At 40.6% G+C, this 16,261-nt stretch overlaps 1 protein-coding gene across 1 annotated transcript in view; it reads right to left on the bottom strand.

Annotated features, from left to right (window-relative positions):
- Positions 1-12,426, bottom strand: part of mgat5b (alpha-1,6-mannosylglycoprotein 6-beta-N-acetylglucosaminyltransferase B) — a 73,303-nt gene extending 60,877 nt beyond the window's left edge. Inside the window, exons 1-2 of the mRNA XM_087839684.1 lie at positions 11,963-12,426; positions 10,760-10,872 (exon numbers count right to left, since the gene is read on the bottom strand). Of these exons, the coding sequence (XP_087695810.1) occupies positions 10,760-10,872; positions 11,963-12,030 (181 nt within the window). The 5' untranslated portion in view covers positions 12,031-12,426. The remainder of the gene's footprint in view (positions 1-10,759; positions 10,873-11,962) is intronic.
- Positions 12,427-16,261: the final 3,835 nt, after the last annotated feature.

Below are 16,261 nucleotides of genomic sequence, written 5' to 3'. Positions count from 1 at the left end.
GTGTACACCGTTTTGAAAGAAAGAGCAGTGTGCAGATGCTACTTAAAGGGAAAGATGGTATTTTAACTTAAACTACTGATAGATAAAGCTAGAAGGACTCTGCAATGCCCCTGCTTCCTCTGAATTATATAAATGTTCTGGAGTCTATACCACACAATAAAAATAGCTGTGAAATGACTATTGTTGTAATTAGGCGCTACATACAAGAAAAAGCTGAAAAGACTTTGTATTTTATTACTTAATTTCAAAAAATATGTATTCAATATAAAGAAAAGCTGCAATGATGGAAAACACTTCAAGGAAAAGGTCAAGCCTTGTTTGTTTGCAAGAGCAAGTCTGCTTAAATCAGCAACAAATTTGTAAGTGGGAACAAAAGAGTGCGGAGGCAGACCAGGAAAGGCCAGCAGCAGGTTAGACTGCATGACTGTGAGCAGAAACAGCAGCTTGGATCCCATCTTTAGTGTGAAGACATGGATATCATGATACCATCATTAGATTGATAAATACATTCACTTGGTTTTAGCTCATCAAAAACATTACAAAAGTCTTAAGCCACCCCCATTTCTTTACATTTTGCCTCCAGACTTTGTCCTTTTTAAAAAAAAAAAAAAAAAAAAAGTTCTCGAGTAATAGTTCTTCTTTGAAGGTCTTTCAAGGTTTTTCTTTGCAAATTACTGCTTTTTTGCTCACTTGCCTTATATATTGCATTTCTATGCATTTTACATTTTTCAGTAAATTATTGCATTTCTCATTTTCCTAGCAAAATATAAATAAATGATCCAGATGAACTTGATCACTCTTACGTTTGAAACAGATTCAGGACGTTCCACCACACAAGGTTCTGCAGACATGGTTAACCCCTGAAAAGTTGGGGGGGGGGGGGGGGTTCCTTCCTGCCAGAAACTCCTTCAAAAGAAATCCATCTCCAGCTAGTCATCAGTCCTAGAGGTTAAGCTGCTGTAATCTTGTCATTGATGATCAAGGCTGGGTTGGTAAAACTAGGTAATAAAGTGATGGGTAGTTTACTATTAACATATGCAACATGACAAATAAATGAGAAGGATTTCCTTTTCTCTGAAAAAAATATAGTGGGTTTAGGAATCGTGTTTTAGGTCATACCACCCACCTGTACATTGTAGATCAATGAGAATCATTGATACAGCTTGAAATATTAAAAAGAGAATAAATCTGTGCGGGTACAGAGGAAGAGCAGTACAGCAGAAAGGCTCAAAGAGTACCAGAGCTAAAGCTGAAGATCCAAAACATGCACACAAAGATGGAGTTGAAGATTTGTCATTAAAAAAAAGTTTAAATTGTGTTAAAACAGTAATAGACCAGCATTATACTATTGCATTTTTGGATGATTAATATAGAAGCATAAAAGGGACGTTGGCAGCACTCTGAGGTCGCTTTAGTTAGAGTGATTTTAATTGCTTTGTGTACTGACATACAGTTAGACCAGTGAGTATTTCTACAATGATATTTGTTGTAGTTTTGGTTTTTTACAGATTGGATTTTTCAATCAATGTGACTAAAGTGCAAAGTTTCAGCTTTAATTTAAGTACTGTATTAACAGGTTCAGAATTACAGCCATTTATACGCAGTCCCCCATTTTCAGAGGATTTATTGGACAAACCTAGATCATTTTACATAATAGGACTGTTTAAAATACTTGACAGCCTAAAATGATGAGATGCTCTACTGGACCTTTACTGCAACCACCTTCAGCTGCTGCTTGTTTGTGAGTCTCTCTGCCTTCAGTTTTGTATTTAATGACTAAGAAGCATGCTCTATAGCCTGAGATCAGCTGACTGACTTGACCATTGAAGAATATCTCATTATTTACCTTGAGAAACTCCTGGGTTGCTTTTGCAGTATGCTTTGGCTCATTATCTAATTGCACTGTGAAGTGCTGTTCAGTCAGTTTTGCAGCATTTGGCTTAATCTGAGCAGAGACTGTAGCTCTGCAGACTTCACAGTTCATCCTGATACTTCTATCAGCAGTCACATCATCAATAAATACTAGTGACTCATTTCCGCTGGCAGCCATACTTGCCCGTGCTGTACCATTACCTCTACCATGACTGACAGATGATTTTGCATGCTTTGGATCATGACTTGTTCCTTCTCCATACTTTTCCCTCCCCGTCATTTTGGTTCAAAGATGGGGTTTTTGCCTCTCGCTTTAACTGCGCGGTCTCTTTTAAATGTTTTGTGGCAAAGTCTGATCTGCCCTTCCTCTTCTTGAGTGTAACCAGTGGTATGCACCTTGTTATATCCCCTCTGTATTTACATTCAAGAAGGTGTCTCTCAGTTCTAGACTTTGACTTTGACGCCTTCCTTCCTGAGAGTGTTAATGACTTGTTTAGATGTTGTGAAGTTGTTTTTCTTAAAAATGGAAATAATTCTGTCATCATGCACTTTAGCTGTCTTCTGTTGTCTTTACAGCCTTTTGGTGTTGCTAAGGTCATCAGTGCATTCATCCTTTTTTTAATAATTAACCAAATTGCTGATTTGGCTCCTCCTATTTTTTCCCCATCTCCCTGATTGGATTAGTTTGGATTTCAGCCTAATGACCTCCCTCGGTTCCACTGACACACGAAGTGCCAGTGAACAGCTACCAAGTGTAAGTTCAACACTTGGAATCACTTCCAAATCTTTTATGTGTTTGATTCGAATAGAATAATGCTAGAACAGGAGCACCACCATTCAATTGCTTTTTTTTGAAGCTTCCAAAATATATAAATACATAAGAATAAGTTAAGAATATAAGATTTAAGAATAAAGCCTAACTGATGTTGGGTTTTTGTCAGGTTAAAATAAAGGATTTAAAGATTTTGTTATCTATTTACAGTATATGCTAAAAATCAAACAAATCCAAACTATCAACCAAACTATCGATTGCTAAAGTTGTTTAAATGTCACACATGAGTGCATGTACAGGTGCATAATCAATTTATTTATTCATATATTCATATCAGATGTGAAGTTTAGCACCTTATCCTTAAAAAATTAGGAAACTGGACAATTGGAGCACAGCAGAGGAACAGTATCTGAAATTCATGTCTTTAAGAAACAGAAAAAAATCTGAAAGAGCTGACATTTCAGTTAACTCATCTACTGCTTACTGAAGCCTCATCAGAAATGATTTAAGTGGAAGGGTGATTCCCTGCTTCCCATTCTTAAGGAAGGGAAACAGTGAAAAATAGCTGAGGAATGCCACAGTGACTGTCTACAGCTATCTGTAAAATACAGTGAAGGATCCATGATGGTGTCGGGGTTGCATTTTAGCCAGTGGTGTTGGGGATCAATAATACTGGGACTAAAACTGATGAAATTATGAACACAGAAAATATTTTGATCCACCATGAAATGCAGTGTGAACAGCCTCTGACTGGCAACAGCTCTGTTTTTCAGCATGACAATGATCCCGGACGCCCTAAGCTTTGAATGCATTTCAAAAAGATATAATAAGATAACCTTTATTAGTCCCACACGTGGGAAATTTCCTTTTGCTTCTGCTTTTGCCTTACATTATGTATTTGCATATATGTTTGCACATCTGTAGGAAATAATTGAACCTATTTCCCATTTCCTTGCAAAACATAAAGAAATGAGAGGTGGCTCAAGACTTGCATAGCACTACAACTCATTTTTATCCCCAATGAAAACATTTTAAGCATTCATTTATTATTTTTGACTTCTTCATATGTTCAAACTTTGTAGTCATTTATTAGATATATTTAGATTATTATTTACCACTTGATAACATGAAGAAGAAATTAAGATGAATTTAAGAGTAGCCTGAGAACTTTGTACAATAAGTTCTTAGGCTACTCTCAGTGTAAATGAATAGAAATTCCAGCAGTGTTTAAAGTCTGACTTTTACTCAATAATTTATTCCTTTTCCCCATTAGCACCACAGAAAGCTAAATAAATAAATCCAATCTTCCCTGCTATCCACTCTGGCTGGCAAGGTTTCTCCGTGAGGGAGCTTAGAGCTGAACCTCTCCACCTCACCTGTCACCAGGATAAAAATCATACATTCCCTCCTGCTCTGAACTCAGACATGCTCAGCTAACCCTCCCCCCGTCCTCACGCTACAGATTCAAATATTCATTACAGAAAAGGCTGATTGAGATTGAGTTGCTCTCTGCTTTTTGGCACATGTGAGGGAGCTGCCAGATCCAGAAGCTATTAGAGCAGAAAACCTTTGTCACTTATCCTGCGTGCAGCTCCAACCTCTTATTATGCCCGACAGCCTGGAAAAATGGAAACAACCTGCACTATTTTTTAAAAACACGACTCCCTCTAACTTCAATTAAAACCTTAATCTTCTATCCACAGTGTGCAGATAAAACACATTTAGTCATACATATGATGATTTTTGGATTACACCGCACGGTGCGAAACACAGAATTTCCACCTTTATCAATTTGCAAATGTAAAAATATATTTTAATTGGATGTTTGATTAATATGATTTTTATTCAGAGCAGCAGCACATAGGTTGCTAATTTACAGCTTGTAGATATTTACAGTTTTTTGTTCCTTGCACTTCAGCACATTTTGAAAAAGAAGTGGAGACTTCTCAGCGGTTTGTATTAATATTGAAAGAACTATGTGTGAGATATAGCCCTTTTAACACAATATATCTAAAGGTTATTGGTGGCTGTAAAGAATTTTACTATTTTGTGGAAAATCCTGTATATTCAATGAAGTCTGGGAGCTCTTTGTATCTCCCCCTATAATCTCTGAGACCTTCAGCAGAGCAAGCTCCAGCTTTGCTTGCTGTGAAGTCTCACTGCCCAAATCTCCAGCAGATAAGGTGACTGGCTCGGTCAGACATCCTGTAAAGCTCTTTGGATGCGTAGGTTGTTGGTTTAGGATTGCTGTTGTCCCGCTGAGTGATAAAATTTGCTCCTTCAACTCTTTTTCTCTTCAACTCTTCAAGTTTTCTGAAGATAAGCTTAAAGAATCCTCCTGTACACAGATCTGCATTGATCCTGAAGCTTGTGTCAGCAGTGTGCCAGTGCCATTGGCAGCCATTTAAGATCCATGCTAGATCCTATCCACGTTCGGCAGATGGGTTGGGATCTGTTGGCTGTTTTGGGTCATGGCCACCCCCAGTTTCCTCTTTTTGTTTCTTCAGACTTTGATTTTCTATAAGTGAAGTCACTGGGGTTTGAGCTTGCACTGTGGTAACTGCCTTTTTCCATCTCTTCTATATTAGTTTCCCTTACACATGACCAAATGTTTATGCATTGTACTGAAAGGCATCTGAACCCAAATCTAAATAACAACTCTTAACTTTCACTCAAACTCACTCTTTTGTGCATGAACTGACATTTTAGTAACAACCTGCTGCCTATGAACCATTTGGTAAGCATGTCTCCAGGTATGTTTGGACTTCCAAGGAAAGAGGTTCATTCCACAAGCGGCTCTTTGAATAATTTTTCTAATTCTACTCCAATTAAAGTTGATCCTTAAAAGCTCTAATCCAGTATATTGTTTTAAATTGAAGGTGCTTAGGCAAAGACCTTGGGGAAAAAAATGTGTTTATGTCTGTGGGGAGAAAAATTACGGATTATTACAAGAAAGCTGCATGGTGGTGAATTGTTTTGCACTCGTGCCTCAGGGCCTGAAGGATCGAAGTTAAAAGCTTTCTGGATTCATGTTGGAATCTGTGGGAGTCTTCTAGTTTCCTCACAGTCCAAATTCTTGAACATTAACCTCCTAGACCCAAACTCTTCCATGACATGCATTTTTAATTTCTCTTTGATATTTGGGCATATTGGGGCCCGATGAATGTAAAAACAAAGAATTACCAGATTTTTTTTACCTTATTTTTGTTTTTAAGAAAAATCAGAGCCACATATAAAGATATTCGTTTAAAATTTTGATAGAACAGAAGCAGTATAATGTCCTCGTAAGTGGATATCAGGCCCATGTAGAGCAAAATTTAGTATTTTAGTCTAAATAACCCAAAATGTGATGTCCACACATGTGGACGCCAGGTCCTAGGAGGTTAAATTAACTGGTAACCTGTATAGTGTGTACAACACCTCTTCGCTTTCACTCCACCCTGTTTTTTAAACCCTGTTCCCAGACAAGGGAACACACTGAGCTTCTCTAATAGCTCCCAGATTGGATAATAAGCAGCCAGGCTGTGTTCAGTTGCTGCAGGGAAATTAGAAGATCCGTGGTAAGGTCATATCATTCTAAAATGGTTCGGTTGAGTAGGGATAGCCAATCGTGATACAAATATCAATACACTGGAGCACATGTGACAAATGTTTCCCATCACTACATTATGACTCCGAGATTGGTCCTTATCAAATAAATTAGGGCAATTAAGATAATTAGTCTAATTGCCAAATTATTCGAAGTGAATAATTACAACAACAAAAACATGACCAACCAGCAAATAAATTCTGTATCTTAGGGCAATTTTTTTTCTTCACTTGCAGTTTTTCTACAGTTATGTGTTGCGGATCATTCTGCAGTCACCGCAATGCATCAGGTTGTTCTGATACTACCTTTAATTTTGGAAAATGTATTGTGATAGCGTCATATGATTACCTTCTCAAAATGGTTAAAAATATACCAACTGGAGCTGGTGTGTGCAACTGCTTTTGTCAAGGGGAGAAACTGGGACTGTTGTGGAGGTCTGCACAGCTCACAACTGGGACTGTTGCGGAAGGTAACAGTTTTAGGTTCTCATATGATGGTAGTGAGCTGGGACCTTAAAAACTGGGACTTTGCTACTTTAGGAGTGGATGACTAATTTTCCCAAGTGGCCACATGAAAAACTGGGATTTTTGCGTCAAGAGGGTGCAGAACTCCACAACAGTCCCAGTGCCCTTGAGAAAATTAATCACCCACCCCTGGACTAGATGGACCTCCTATTAAAAACAAAATCAATTACACTTGAATTTCCCAAATTCACTTTCTGAAACGTACATTTCTAAAGCTCAGTTTACTAAGAAACATACTGTGTGCCTGCACAGCGTCTCCACTTATTTTCCAAGATGGAAGTGTAGTACTTTTATCCTCTTTCATGCTTTCACTGCCTGCTATTCTGCATAAACATATTTCCTGTTTTTGCACACACAAAAAAATACATGGAAGCAAAGGGATACAACAAGAATAGAAAGTGAACTTCCTGACCCAGTTTGCAGCTCACGTAAGTGACAATACTTGATCAGTATCCTCTCCACCCAAAAAAAGCCATTGAAATCAACCAGCCTACCATAATAATTTCATCTAGCATAGGGCTCAGTATGGTGTAAGAGCATATTGCTTGTGTGAAATCCATTGCTTCTTTTTTTCCTCTATTTTGACTTTACAAGCACAGATATATTCTGTGGCCACAATCCAATGGAAGCAATTATTTTACTGCTACTAATTTGCAGAAAGTTGTAATCAAAAGTGTTGTACTTATTGTTCCCTAGGTCACAATTAATTAGCTGACATGTACACACAAAATTCAACAGTCCAGTCAACTTAACCACTTAAAACTAATAAATAACAGTTTTCTTTATAGTTCACAGCAAAAACATTGCATGAGTATTATTTCCGCCTAAATCTGTCTATTGTAATACCAAAAAACAAGGGGGGGGGGGGGGGGGGGAATAGCATGCAATAAATCAGCCACAATACACCCTGATGACAATTCTTTAAATAAAAGATGCTCAGCACCAGAAAGCTGTAAATAACAATCAAGCACGTTAGCGGTTGAATCTAGCCACAAACTGTCACAAACAGCAATCAGTGTCTGCATTGTCATATCCGCCTCACAATCCAAGCCAAAAAATAAAAATCTGCTTTTTTTTCTCTTCACCAGGCGAAAGTGTGAACGATGAGCAGTCATCTTTTATCCACACCTCTTCTTTGTCAGGCACAGATCCAGGCAGTCACCTGCACAATCATTTCCCATTTATTCTCAATTGCTGGTGAAGTTCCAGCAGTAGAAAACTTGGGTTTATTTTATTCATAGTACCAATAGACACGCACGCACACACACGGTGGAGGGACAGTGCTTCGATTTCAAGCACATTATCAAACTTTTCAAAAAAAACAAACTCGCATTTTCAGCTTTGCTAGACGTGCAGATGCCACACCCTTGCTTTGCTATGATCGATGTCAGAAAAGGCTAATTTTCATCCATCACGTAGTGAAGATCGCTGATCCATGAAATAAAAAAGTTCCATCAGTGTCTGTGAAAGGATGGTAGTAAACAAGGTGCCGAACAACACTCCCCGCACACCTGCTGCCCTGCTGTAACTCAGCACTTTTTGAGGCTAAAGCAGCTTGTAAGCAGCTGATTGTTATTCATTATTATCTTATTTCTTTTTGTATGACTTTATTATTCTTTTAGGAGCAATTTCTGCAAAACTGTTTAATATTCACTCATTAATTAATATTCATTAAATTCAAATTCACAGGGTGCAGGAAAAGCAGTAAAAAAACAACTCAGGTAATGGAGCTTGCATGTAAGAATGAAGAGCACATTAGCATCCGAACCATTTAGTCTTGCTCTGAACTGGGTAAAAACCTGAAACCGCGCTAGGCCCATTTCTCTCTTTATGGCTCAACTGCATCAAGACCCCCGTGGCAAAAGGACACACTGTGAAGGTGGTCTTCAAAGAGCTTATTAGAAAGCTACGGTACGCCTCTGGAGCCTTTAAGATATCTAGGATCAAACGCCTCCGCCTTTCATGCACCCCACTCTGGAAGAAATGGTCTCCCTCTGACCACCCCCTTCTCCCCCTTACTTTTTCCACATCATTAGTTTCCCCTATTTTCAAAGGGAAGTAATGAAGGAAGTGCATGCACTTTAAATCTGGTTGGAGCTTTGCATCCCAGTGCATTTCTCCGTCTCTGGCAGAGCTACAAAAAAAACAAAACAAAACAAAAAAAAAAGAGCCAAGAGAATGATAGAAATGTAGAGGCAGGGGAGAGAAACAGAAGGTAGCAACCCAGTAATTACATTTTTTTTTCCACACCTTTTGCTCTTCAGGCAGTTATTGTCATTCACAAGAAGAGCAGTAAACAGAGCTGCGGTTCCTGTCAGCACAGCCTGGCCATTTTCATCGATACAAAAGTACTGTGGGCGTTACGGTGCTTCTACTCTTTTTACGAAATGATCACAAAGAAATTGAAAAGAGCTACAATGTGAGGTCCGATGCATCCAGCCTTTGCTCTTGCAGCTCTCCAGAGCATCCCGTGCAAAGGCTCGATGGGTGCGATAGCTACAGTAATCGCCTTCGAGGTGCCGCTCCACTGAGTAACTCATCCCAACTTAATTTATTATGCTAACTCCTGGTCCACTAATCCTCACTCCCAAGCAGGCATGTGTGCATAAACACACAAATGCACATGGAGAATGAGCCTTTACATGGTTGGGCTCTACCTGGTTAGCAGTGTTTAATGAGCCGGAGGCCTCGTGGCTTCCCTTGACTGCAGCCTGTGAGCGATTAATTAATCAGACAGCTCTCCTGTCTTACACTCCCTCTTTTCTGGCTTCCTCACCTTGAACCACTTCTCTGTATACCCTTTCATAAACGGGTGCTATCCCTAAAATTATCACCCATGATCACACCTGATACAACATTCCCATCTACACTACAGAATTACACAGATTTTTTTTCCTGGTCTGAGAATTATTAGTTTTAATAACCAAGACGTTTCTAGTACTAATTCAGTCTTTACAGCTTGCACAGACAAAAACCACACAACTGTGTGCCCTTTACTCACTGACCCAGAGCCAAACTGCATTCTTCAGCAGAGATTAAATTCATGCCGTTGTCTACTTTACATAGGAATGAATTGGCATCAGTGTGGTGTGTTGCTAACACAAACTGGTAACAACTGGCGTCCTTGGATGGGTGGCAGTGGATAGGGAGCATTGCTTCTTCTAATGCCAGCTGGTCTCTGTCACAGAGGATGACACACAGTGTCAACATTGTGCCAAGCGGTGATAAAAAGGTGAGAGACACAAAGTCCAAAAAGCTAACAATGACTCTCCCAAATGGCTTGTGCTGTAGTGGTTTGTATGCAGAGGCACATAGCACAAACACAGAGGACGTGCCCTGAAAGATAACCGGTTTCTCTGAGGGATGGCTGCGCATAGTTCAGATTTCTTTTGGAGTGGAATTCATTTGAGGGATCTCTGTGACAGTAAAGCCTTTGTTGGTATTTTAAAATTACCTTGTGAAAACTGTAGCTGTCACCCTGAAACACGCATCTTCCAGCCCTCCAATGATCAAACCATCTTTGAAATCACCAGTAAATATGATTACAGCCTCAGTTATTTTCTACTTCACTTTTAAATGCTGTGCTTATTCTTGCGGGATCTGACCGACTTGTAGATTACTTCCTCTGCACGACACACCGTGTGGCCCTGCACTATTTGCCCACGCGGGGTAAAATAACCAGCATAAAGATGGACAAAACCATGAGTCAATTTTCAGCTACAACTAAAATCGAGTCCCTCTGGGTCAGAAGAGGGTCATGACATGAAAGCAGACGAGAAAAAAAAAAAGATGGCGTGTAGATGAGAGGAGCCTCTCCAGGCGACGGTACCCCCTGACGCACTCCTGATGAGCAAAGTGAGCAGGTCTGTCAGTTCACTGGCAGTAATCAAGGAAGCCCCATGAAGCTCTCAGCATGTTTCCAGCCTGTTCATTACAAGTGCAGGGCACAGCCACTGAAGTCACAGGCTGCCGAGCGGCACTGATGTATAACCGCAGGCTTACCTTCAGCTCGCATGGTGAAGGGGGAATCTCCGGGTCGCTTGGCCGAGAACTGGCCCCCAAGAGAAGTCATTAGAAAGCACAGGCTGAAGAAGCCGATCCCCACCACAAAGATCCTGTAGGAGAGGAAGACAGACAAAAGGGCAATTTGTGACATAAGATCAAAAGCCAAGGATAGAGCTCAGGAGACAGAAAGAAGCAGAAGACAAAGGACAGGTGGAGTAATGTCACAGAGGAAGTGCAGCAGAGTTCAGTTCAAACTTAGGACACTGAATACTTCATGACATTTTGGACCTATTTTTCAAAATTCATTCTGTCTCAGTCAAGCCAAAACCATTTTTTTTTTTTTTTGGGGGGGGGGGGGGGGGGTCACTGTGTACTCTTGTGTCATTTCAAATGAACCATGTCATGTATGGGTTTGCTGCATCACACTGCGCTCAGCGAGCCGAAATCCAAAACAAAATCATTCTGTTACAGGTAAATGGCTGCATGTGAGAGAGAAGCACGACATTTCTAAAGCTTAAAAAACAAACGCTTTGGAGCGATTGACTTAAGACAGGCTCCTCTGAACGCGCCAGGAGCCGTGCTGAGAAGTGCAGGTCGGATCGTCCTGCACTTCTATCATACACACCTTTTGTTTTTTTTAAGGCAAGGCTGAAAGCTGACTGCAGCCGCTCAACTACAGCCTCAGTGTGTGTGATAGAGCCGCATGTGAGATAATTGCGCGGGGTCAAGGTTGCTAATTACGCGGGGCTGTTTAGTTCACGAGCTTGCGTTCAGCCCGTGTTGTCAAACTCTGAAGTTTTAATGAGTTTCTGTCTGCTTGCTTTGCTTCCACTGCTTCTCCAAGCTGCTTGTGTGGAGAAGCTTTAGCTGAATAAGCAAATCTTAATTGTGGCACAGCGGCCGCTTCTTTACTCCAATTAATCGACAAGCTCTGAACTTTTAAAACTTGCTCTACTGTGGGGAATAAAGCAAGAAACACTAATCGGTCACAGTCTGGGAAACACTAAACGATCAATTTGCAGTGGTTTTGCTATATTTCTCTTGAATCCCATTTATTTTTTACGACGTTGCGGCAAGAATAATAAAATAAAGTCATATTAAAAATCAAAAAGGAGAGGAAATGCACTCTCGCGTTACCGTTTCTAAAGTCAGCAGGCTAGTGCTTTAAGCCGTGGAAAAGCCAAACTAATGTGTTCTTACCTGAACGGTTTGAAAGTGAGAAGACATCTCCTCAGCATAATGGAAAGCTCGCTGCTGGCTGCGATCATTTTCCACACTCACAGAAAGCGTCGGCTCTGTTTAACATCATGCGAGTGTGCGTGCCGAGCGGCGTCAAAGGCATAACTTTCAGCCGGGGTCCTGGACAACGACGGGAAGTGCGACCAAGACAACGCAACTTCCCAGCCTTCCCGGTTCGCTGGGAACAAGTTCAGCGGAAATCCTGACGGTGAGTCGTGCAGACAGCGGGGTAGATGGTCCTTCTGAGGAGCGAACCGAGACCGATGTAAGCCGTGACTGTGTCTTTTAAGAAGTTATGATCGTAGCTCCGGTGCTGGTTAATTGTCCTGAAAATCCACGCGGCATTAAGCGCAATAACCCAGGACTGCTGAGTTCATTGAATTACTCTGAGTGGATGGAGCACTGACTCTGTTCCTATTACACGATTGGCTCTTTAGCTGGGGATGCGTTACTGATAGCGCCATCTAATGATCCAGCCTGATATACAAAAGTTGACACCGTTCTTGGAAATGAATGGGCGGATAAAGGTAAATGCATAATTTCTAAAAATGTGAATATTATAGTAATATATTTTTTCAAATCACCCCCCCCCCCCCTCAAAAAAAAATCTGCAATACTTAAAGTGAACCTGACTGATGCTTAAATTGCCCAACAAAAAGGAGAAAACACGTCACAGTCCTGTAATGTTTTTCTCAGTTGTGGATAAATCCGGATGGAGCGCCTCTACATGCACTTTGAAATCGATTGCCCTCAGAAGGGTCCTTAAAGTGAAGGAAAACTAGAAAACATGATGAAACGCTCTGGTGTACAGAAAATGTAATGCGGTTCTCTGAGTTGTTGGCGTAATTAGGGTGAGCTGGAGGTTTTGTATAGGCGCTCTTCTGTTAGGAGAAAAAATACTCTAATACACTGAAGTGTATATTTAGGTGCTCTTTCAAAGCATAATGCCATGACGAGTGGCCTTTCGGGAAAGACAAGACGCAGTGTGCTGTAAGGGAATAAAACACCGTGGAAGTGTCCTTTCAGAAAAGAACACGAGCTGCTGTGTTCTATAAAATACCTTTACGATGGCCATTATGGAGAAGAATAATGTGTCCGTCGTGCAGGCTGGCAACGTGGAAATACCTTTGGAGTTGTTGTTGGTTTAGAGCAGATAGAGAAGTGCTCGCTGGTTTTTAAATGTGCTCTATAAATAAAGATTGTTGTTGTTGTTGTTCTTTACTCATAGACTGAATCCAAAGCTGCAGCAGCAGAGCAGAGGGAAAACTTCAGCCTGAGAATGCTGAGAACGTCCATGAAAGCTGGAAAATCTGCAACACAAATCATTTCAACTCGGAGTCAGTGTTCAGAAATACTCATAATACCCCAGCAGCAGGTTTCCGTTTGTGGGGACGTTTCGGCACCCAGGACAGCTCCACTTGCGAGGCAAACAGCAGATCAGCAGCGACACCCAGAGGGCGGAATATAGAATACAACAACAGGAGCGTCATCGTCCTCTTTTGAGCCTCGTTTTGACTTATACGCCACAGATCATTTTAAAATAAGATGCTGCAGACTAACAGGTTGACTTTATTCTAAATTAACTCAAAACAAATATCACCGGGCAGTCCATAGTGAGTAACTCTGAGTTTACATCAGGTAGCGGCTGGATTGGTACCCTTTCAGATGAATAACAATAAGATTTTTTTAAAGATGGAAATAACCAAGTAAACAAGTAAAAGCAAAAGCAAGGAAAACAGATATCAGCAGATTAAGGTTCTTCTTCTGATGCTTTATGATCTGGCACCATGAGGAATTCTAGTGAGCTTCTGGAAACAAACAAATAAAATCTGGCACCATTCTTTAGACACTTGAGCCATTTACTTTATTATTACTATACCATTTGGTTTATTACTTTATTTTATTATTATTTCTTTATCATTTATTTATTTATTGGGGGGGGCTGGGTGGGCCTCCATCCTAATGAACGGCAGACAACAGCTTGCTCTGTTGCCATAGAAACTGCTTTTGCTTTGCTTTGTCTTGGCTATATCTGTTGCTGCTACGCTGGCTCTTGGCCCGCAGACCAGTTCGGCTGGCTCTGCTGACATTACGAGCCCAAGCTGAGATTTAAAATTCATTACCGGTGAGATCACATTCACTTACTGTAAAATGACAGCATGACAGGCCTTCTTCTGACTGGCTGCAGAACGCAAAATCCCAGCAAGGGTTACCCATGACAGACAGCATATTATGTGTCTGTGTGCTTATAAGAGCTAAAATGATGTTTGTTTTATGCATATGTCATTCATATCTTTTTATTTGGAAGCAATATGTAGATGCAGCTGCACAAATGAGCAAAGCGAGCACGGATTTTGTGCATTAGTTGTGATTCAGGTCTAAATAATCCCGCCTTTGCAGTGTCATGTTGGGGTTGAACGGCAAACACGGCAAGGCTAACAGAAGAAATCATTTCTTTATTTAAGAGGTGTTGGTTTCTAAGAGAAACAGCAGCATTGTGTCTGAGTTTGAACCGCATGGTGCAGCAGGCAACTGAAAGCACCAGCTGAGAAAATGAGTGCAAGGAGAAAAAGGAACAAAAGCATCAGAGAAGAATATTAGAAGAACAACAGACAGGGAGGCCGTGCTTAAAACCTCGGTCTGTTTTGCATTTCTGACACATAACAGAGGATTTGAATGTGCAAGAAGACATTTGGATAGGCCTGCAGAGCTCTGGGAGTCTGTTTCGTGGAGGGATTTAAGCAAATTACGTGATATGTACATGATAAACACTGTCCTCACAACTGAGCACGAGCAGCCCCGTCCTGTCATCGTGCTGTTTTGGCACTTTCGGAGTAGTTTAACCTTGGCTGACTTCCAGGGATTTTACAGAAAAGGAGTCACTCCGTTTGAAAGTTATGTTTGAACAATGATTGTGAAAGAAACAAAATTGGTTCCATAGACATAGCTATGTGGTGACATAGGCCTGCAAATTTTGACAGTACTGTTTTTGTCGTGTAACATGGTAGGAGAGAACAGTCCTGATCGCATTAATTTGTTACAATAAAAGGTAAGCTAAATAATAAAACATCCACCATTCACATCAGCATAATGAAAATGAAATAAAGATGAAGATGTGAAAAGGGCAGCACGGTGGCACGGTGGTTAGCACTGTTGCTGCACAGCAAGAAGGTCCTGAGTTCAATTCCACCATCAGGCCGGGGTCTTTCTGTGTGGAGTTTGCATGTTCTCCCCGTGTTTGCGTGGGTTCCCTTCGGGTACTCCGGCTTCCTCCCACCGTCCAAAGACATGCAGCTTGTGGGGTTAGGTTAATTGGATAATCCAAATTGCAACTAGGTGTGAATGTGCGAGTGAATGTGAGCGTGAATGGTTGTCTGTCCCTGTGTGTTGGCCCTGCGACAGACTGGCGACCTGTCTAGGGTGTACCCCGCCTCTTGCCCTATGACAGCTGGTATAGGCTCCAGCACCCCCCGCGACCCTAAAAAGGATAAGCGGAAGCGAATGGATGGATGGATGATGTAGGATACAGGCATGTGGCTTGTTTTTCTGCTAAATTACAAATAAATTAAACAGTACTTAAAATTACATATGCACAACTTACATTTATTTACAGATTAGTCATGCATTACATAAGATTACTTACACCTTAATTAAACTGACTTGCAGTTGAATTATTTCTTTGTTTCCAGGTAAAAGTCTGACTTGTTACTCACGTATTCCAGTGTACCTACCTGTAAGTATAATTACATTCTATTTTCAAACAAAATACATTGAAATTCCGTTTAATTACAGGGTTCCACACCGTATTACAGAATTTCTCAAATGCTAATCCTTTTTTAGAAGACGCCCTCTGAGTATTAATCATTGGATTTCCCAGCTTAATTCAGGTTCAATTCAGGTGTTCTTTCATGAAAAATCCTCAAGGGGACATCACAATCCCAGAATCTGGACTCTTTTATGCTCATGCTTTCGGATGGAAACGACATGGTGAAAATCAGACTGAGGGAAACTACTGGTTAATAAAATACTGTAGTTCATACAAAGCAAATGGTTTTTGGAAATATTAACTTTGGGGCACATTTGGAGAAAGATTTATTGACCTGTATTTTCCTAATCGCAAAAAAGTTTCTACTTAGATGTAAAGATTTCACTCATAAATCAGTGCTAAACTATCTTTGGCTGTACTTTCTTTTAACCACAGAGACCCTCTTAAATATCTCACATCTTCTTTTTTCATTTCCTCTCTTTTATTTGCTTTCT

The sequence above is a fragment of the Neolamprologus brichardi genome, chromosome 4 (genome assembly GCF_056152115.1).
Source record: "Neolamprologus brichardi isolate AB-2024 chromosome 4, ASM5615211v1, whole genome shotgun sequence".
Lineage (NCBI taxonomy): Eukaryota > Metazoa > Chordata > Actinopteri > Cichliformes > Cichlidae > Neolamprologus > Neolamprologus brichardi.
This window is presented reverse-complemented; position numbering and strand designations above follow the sequence as displayed.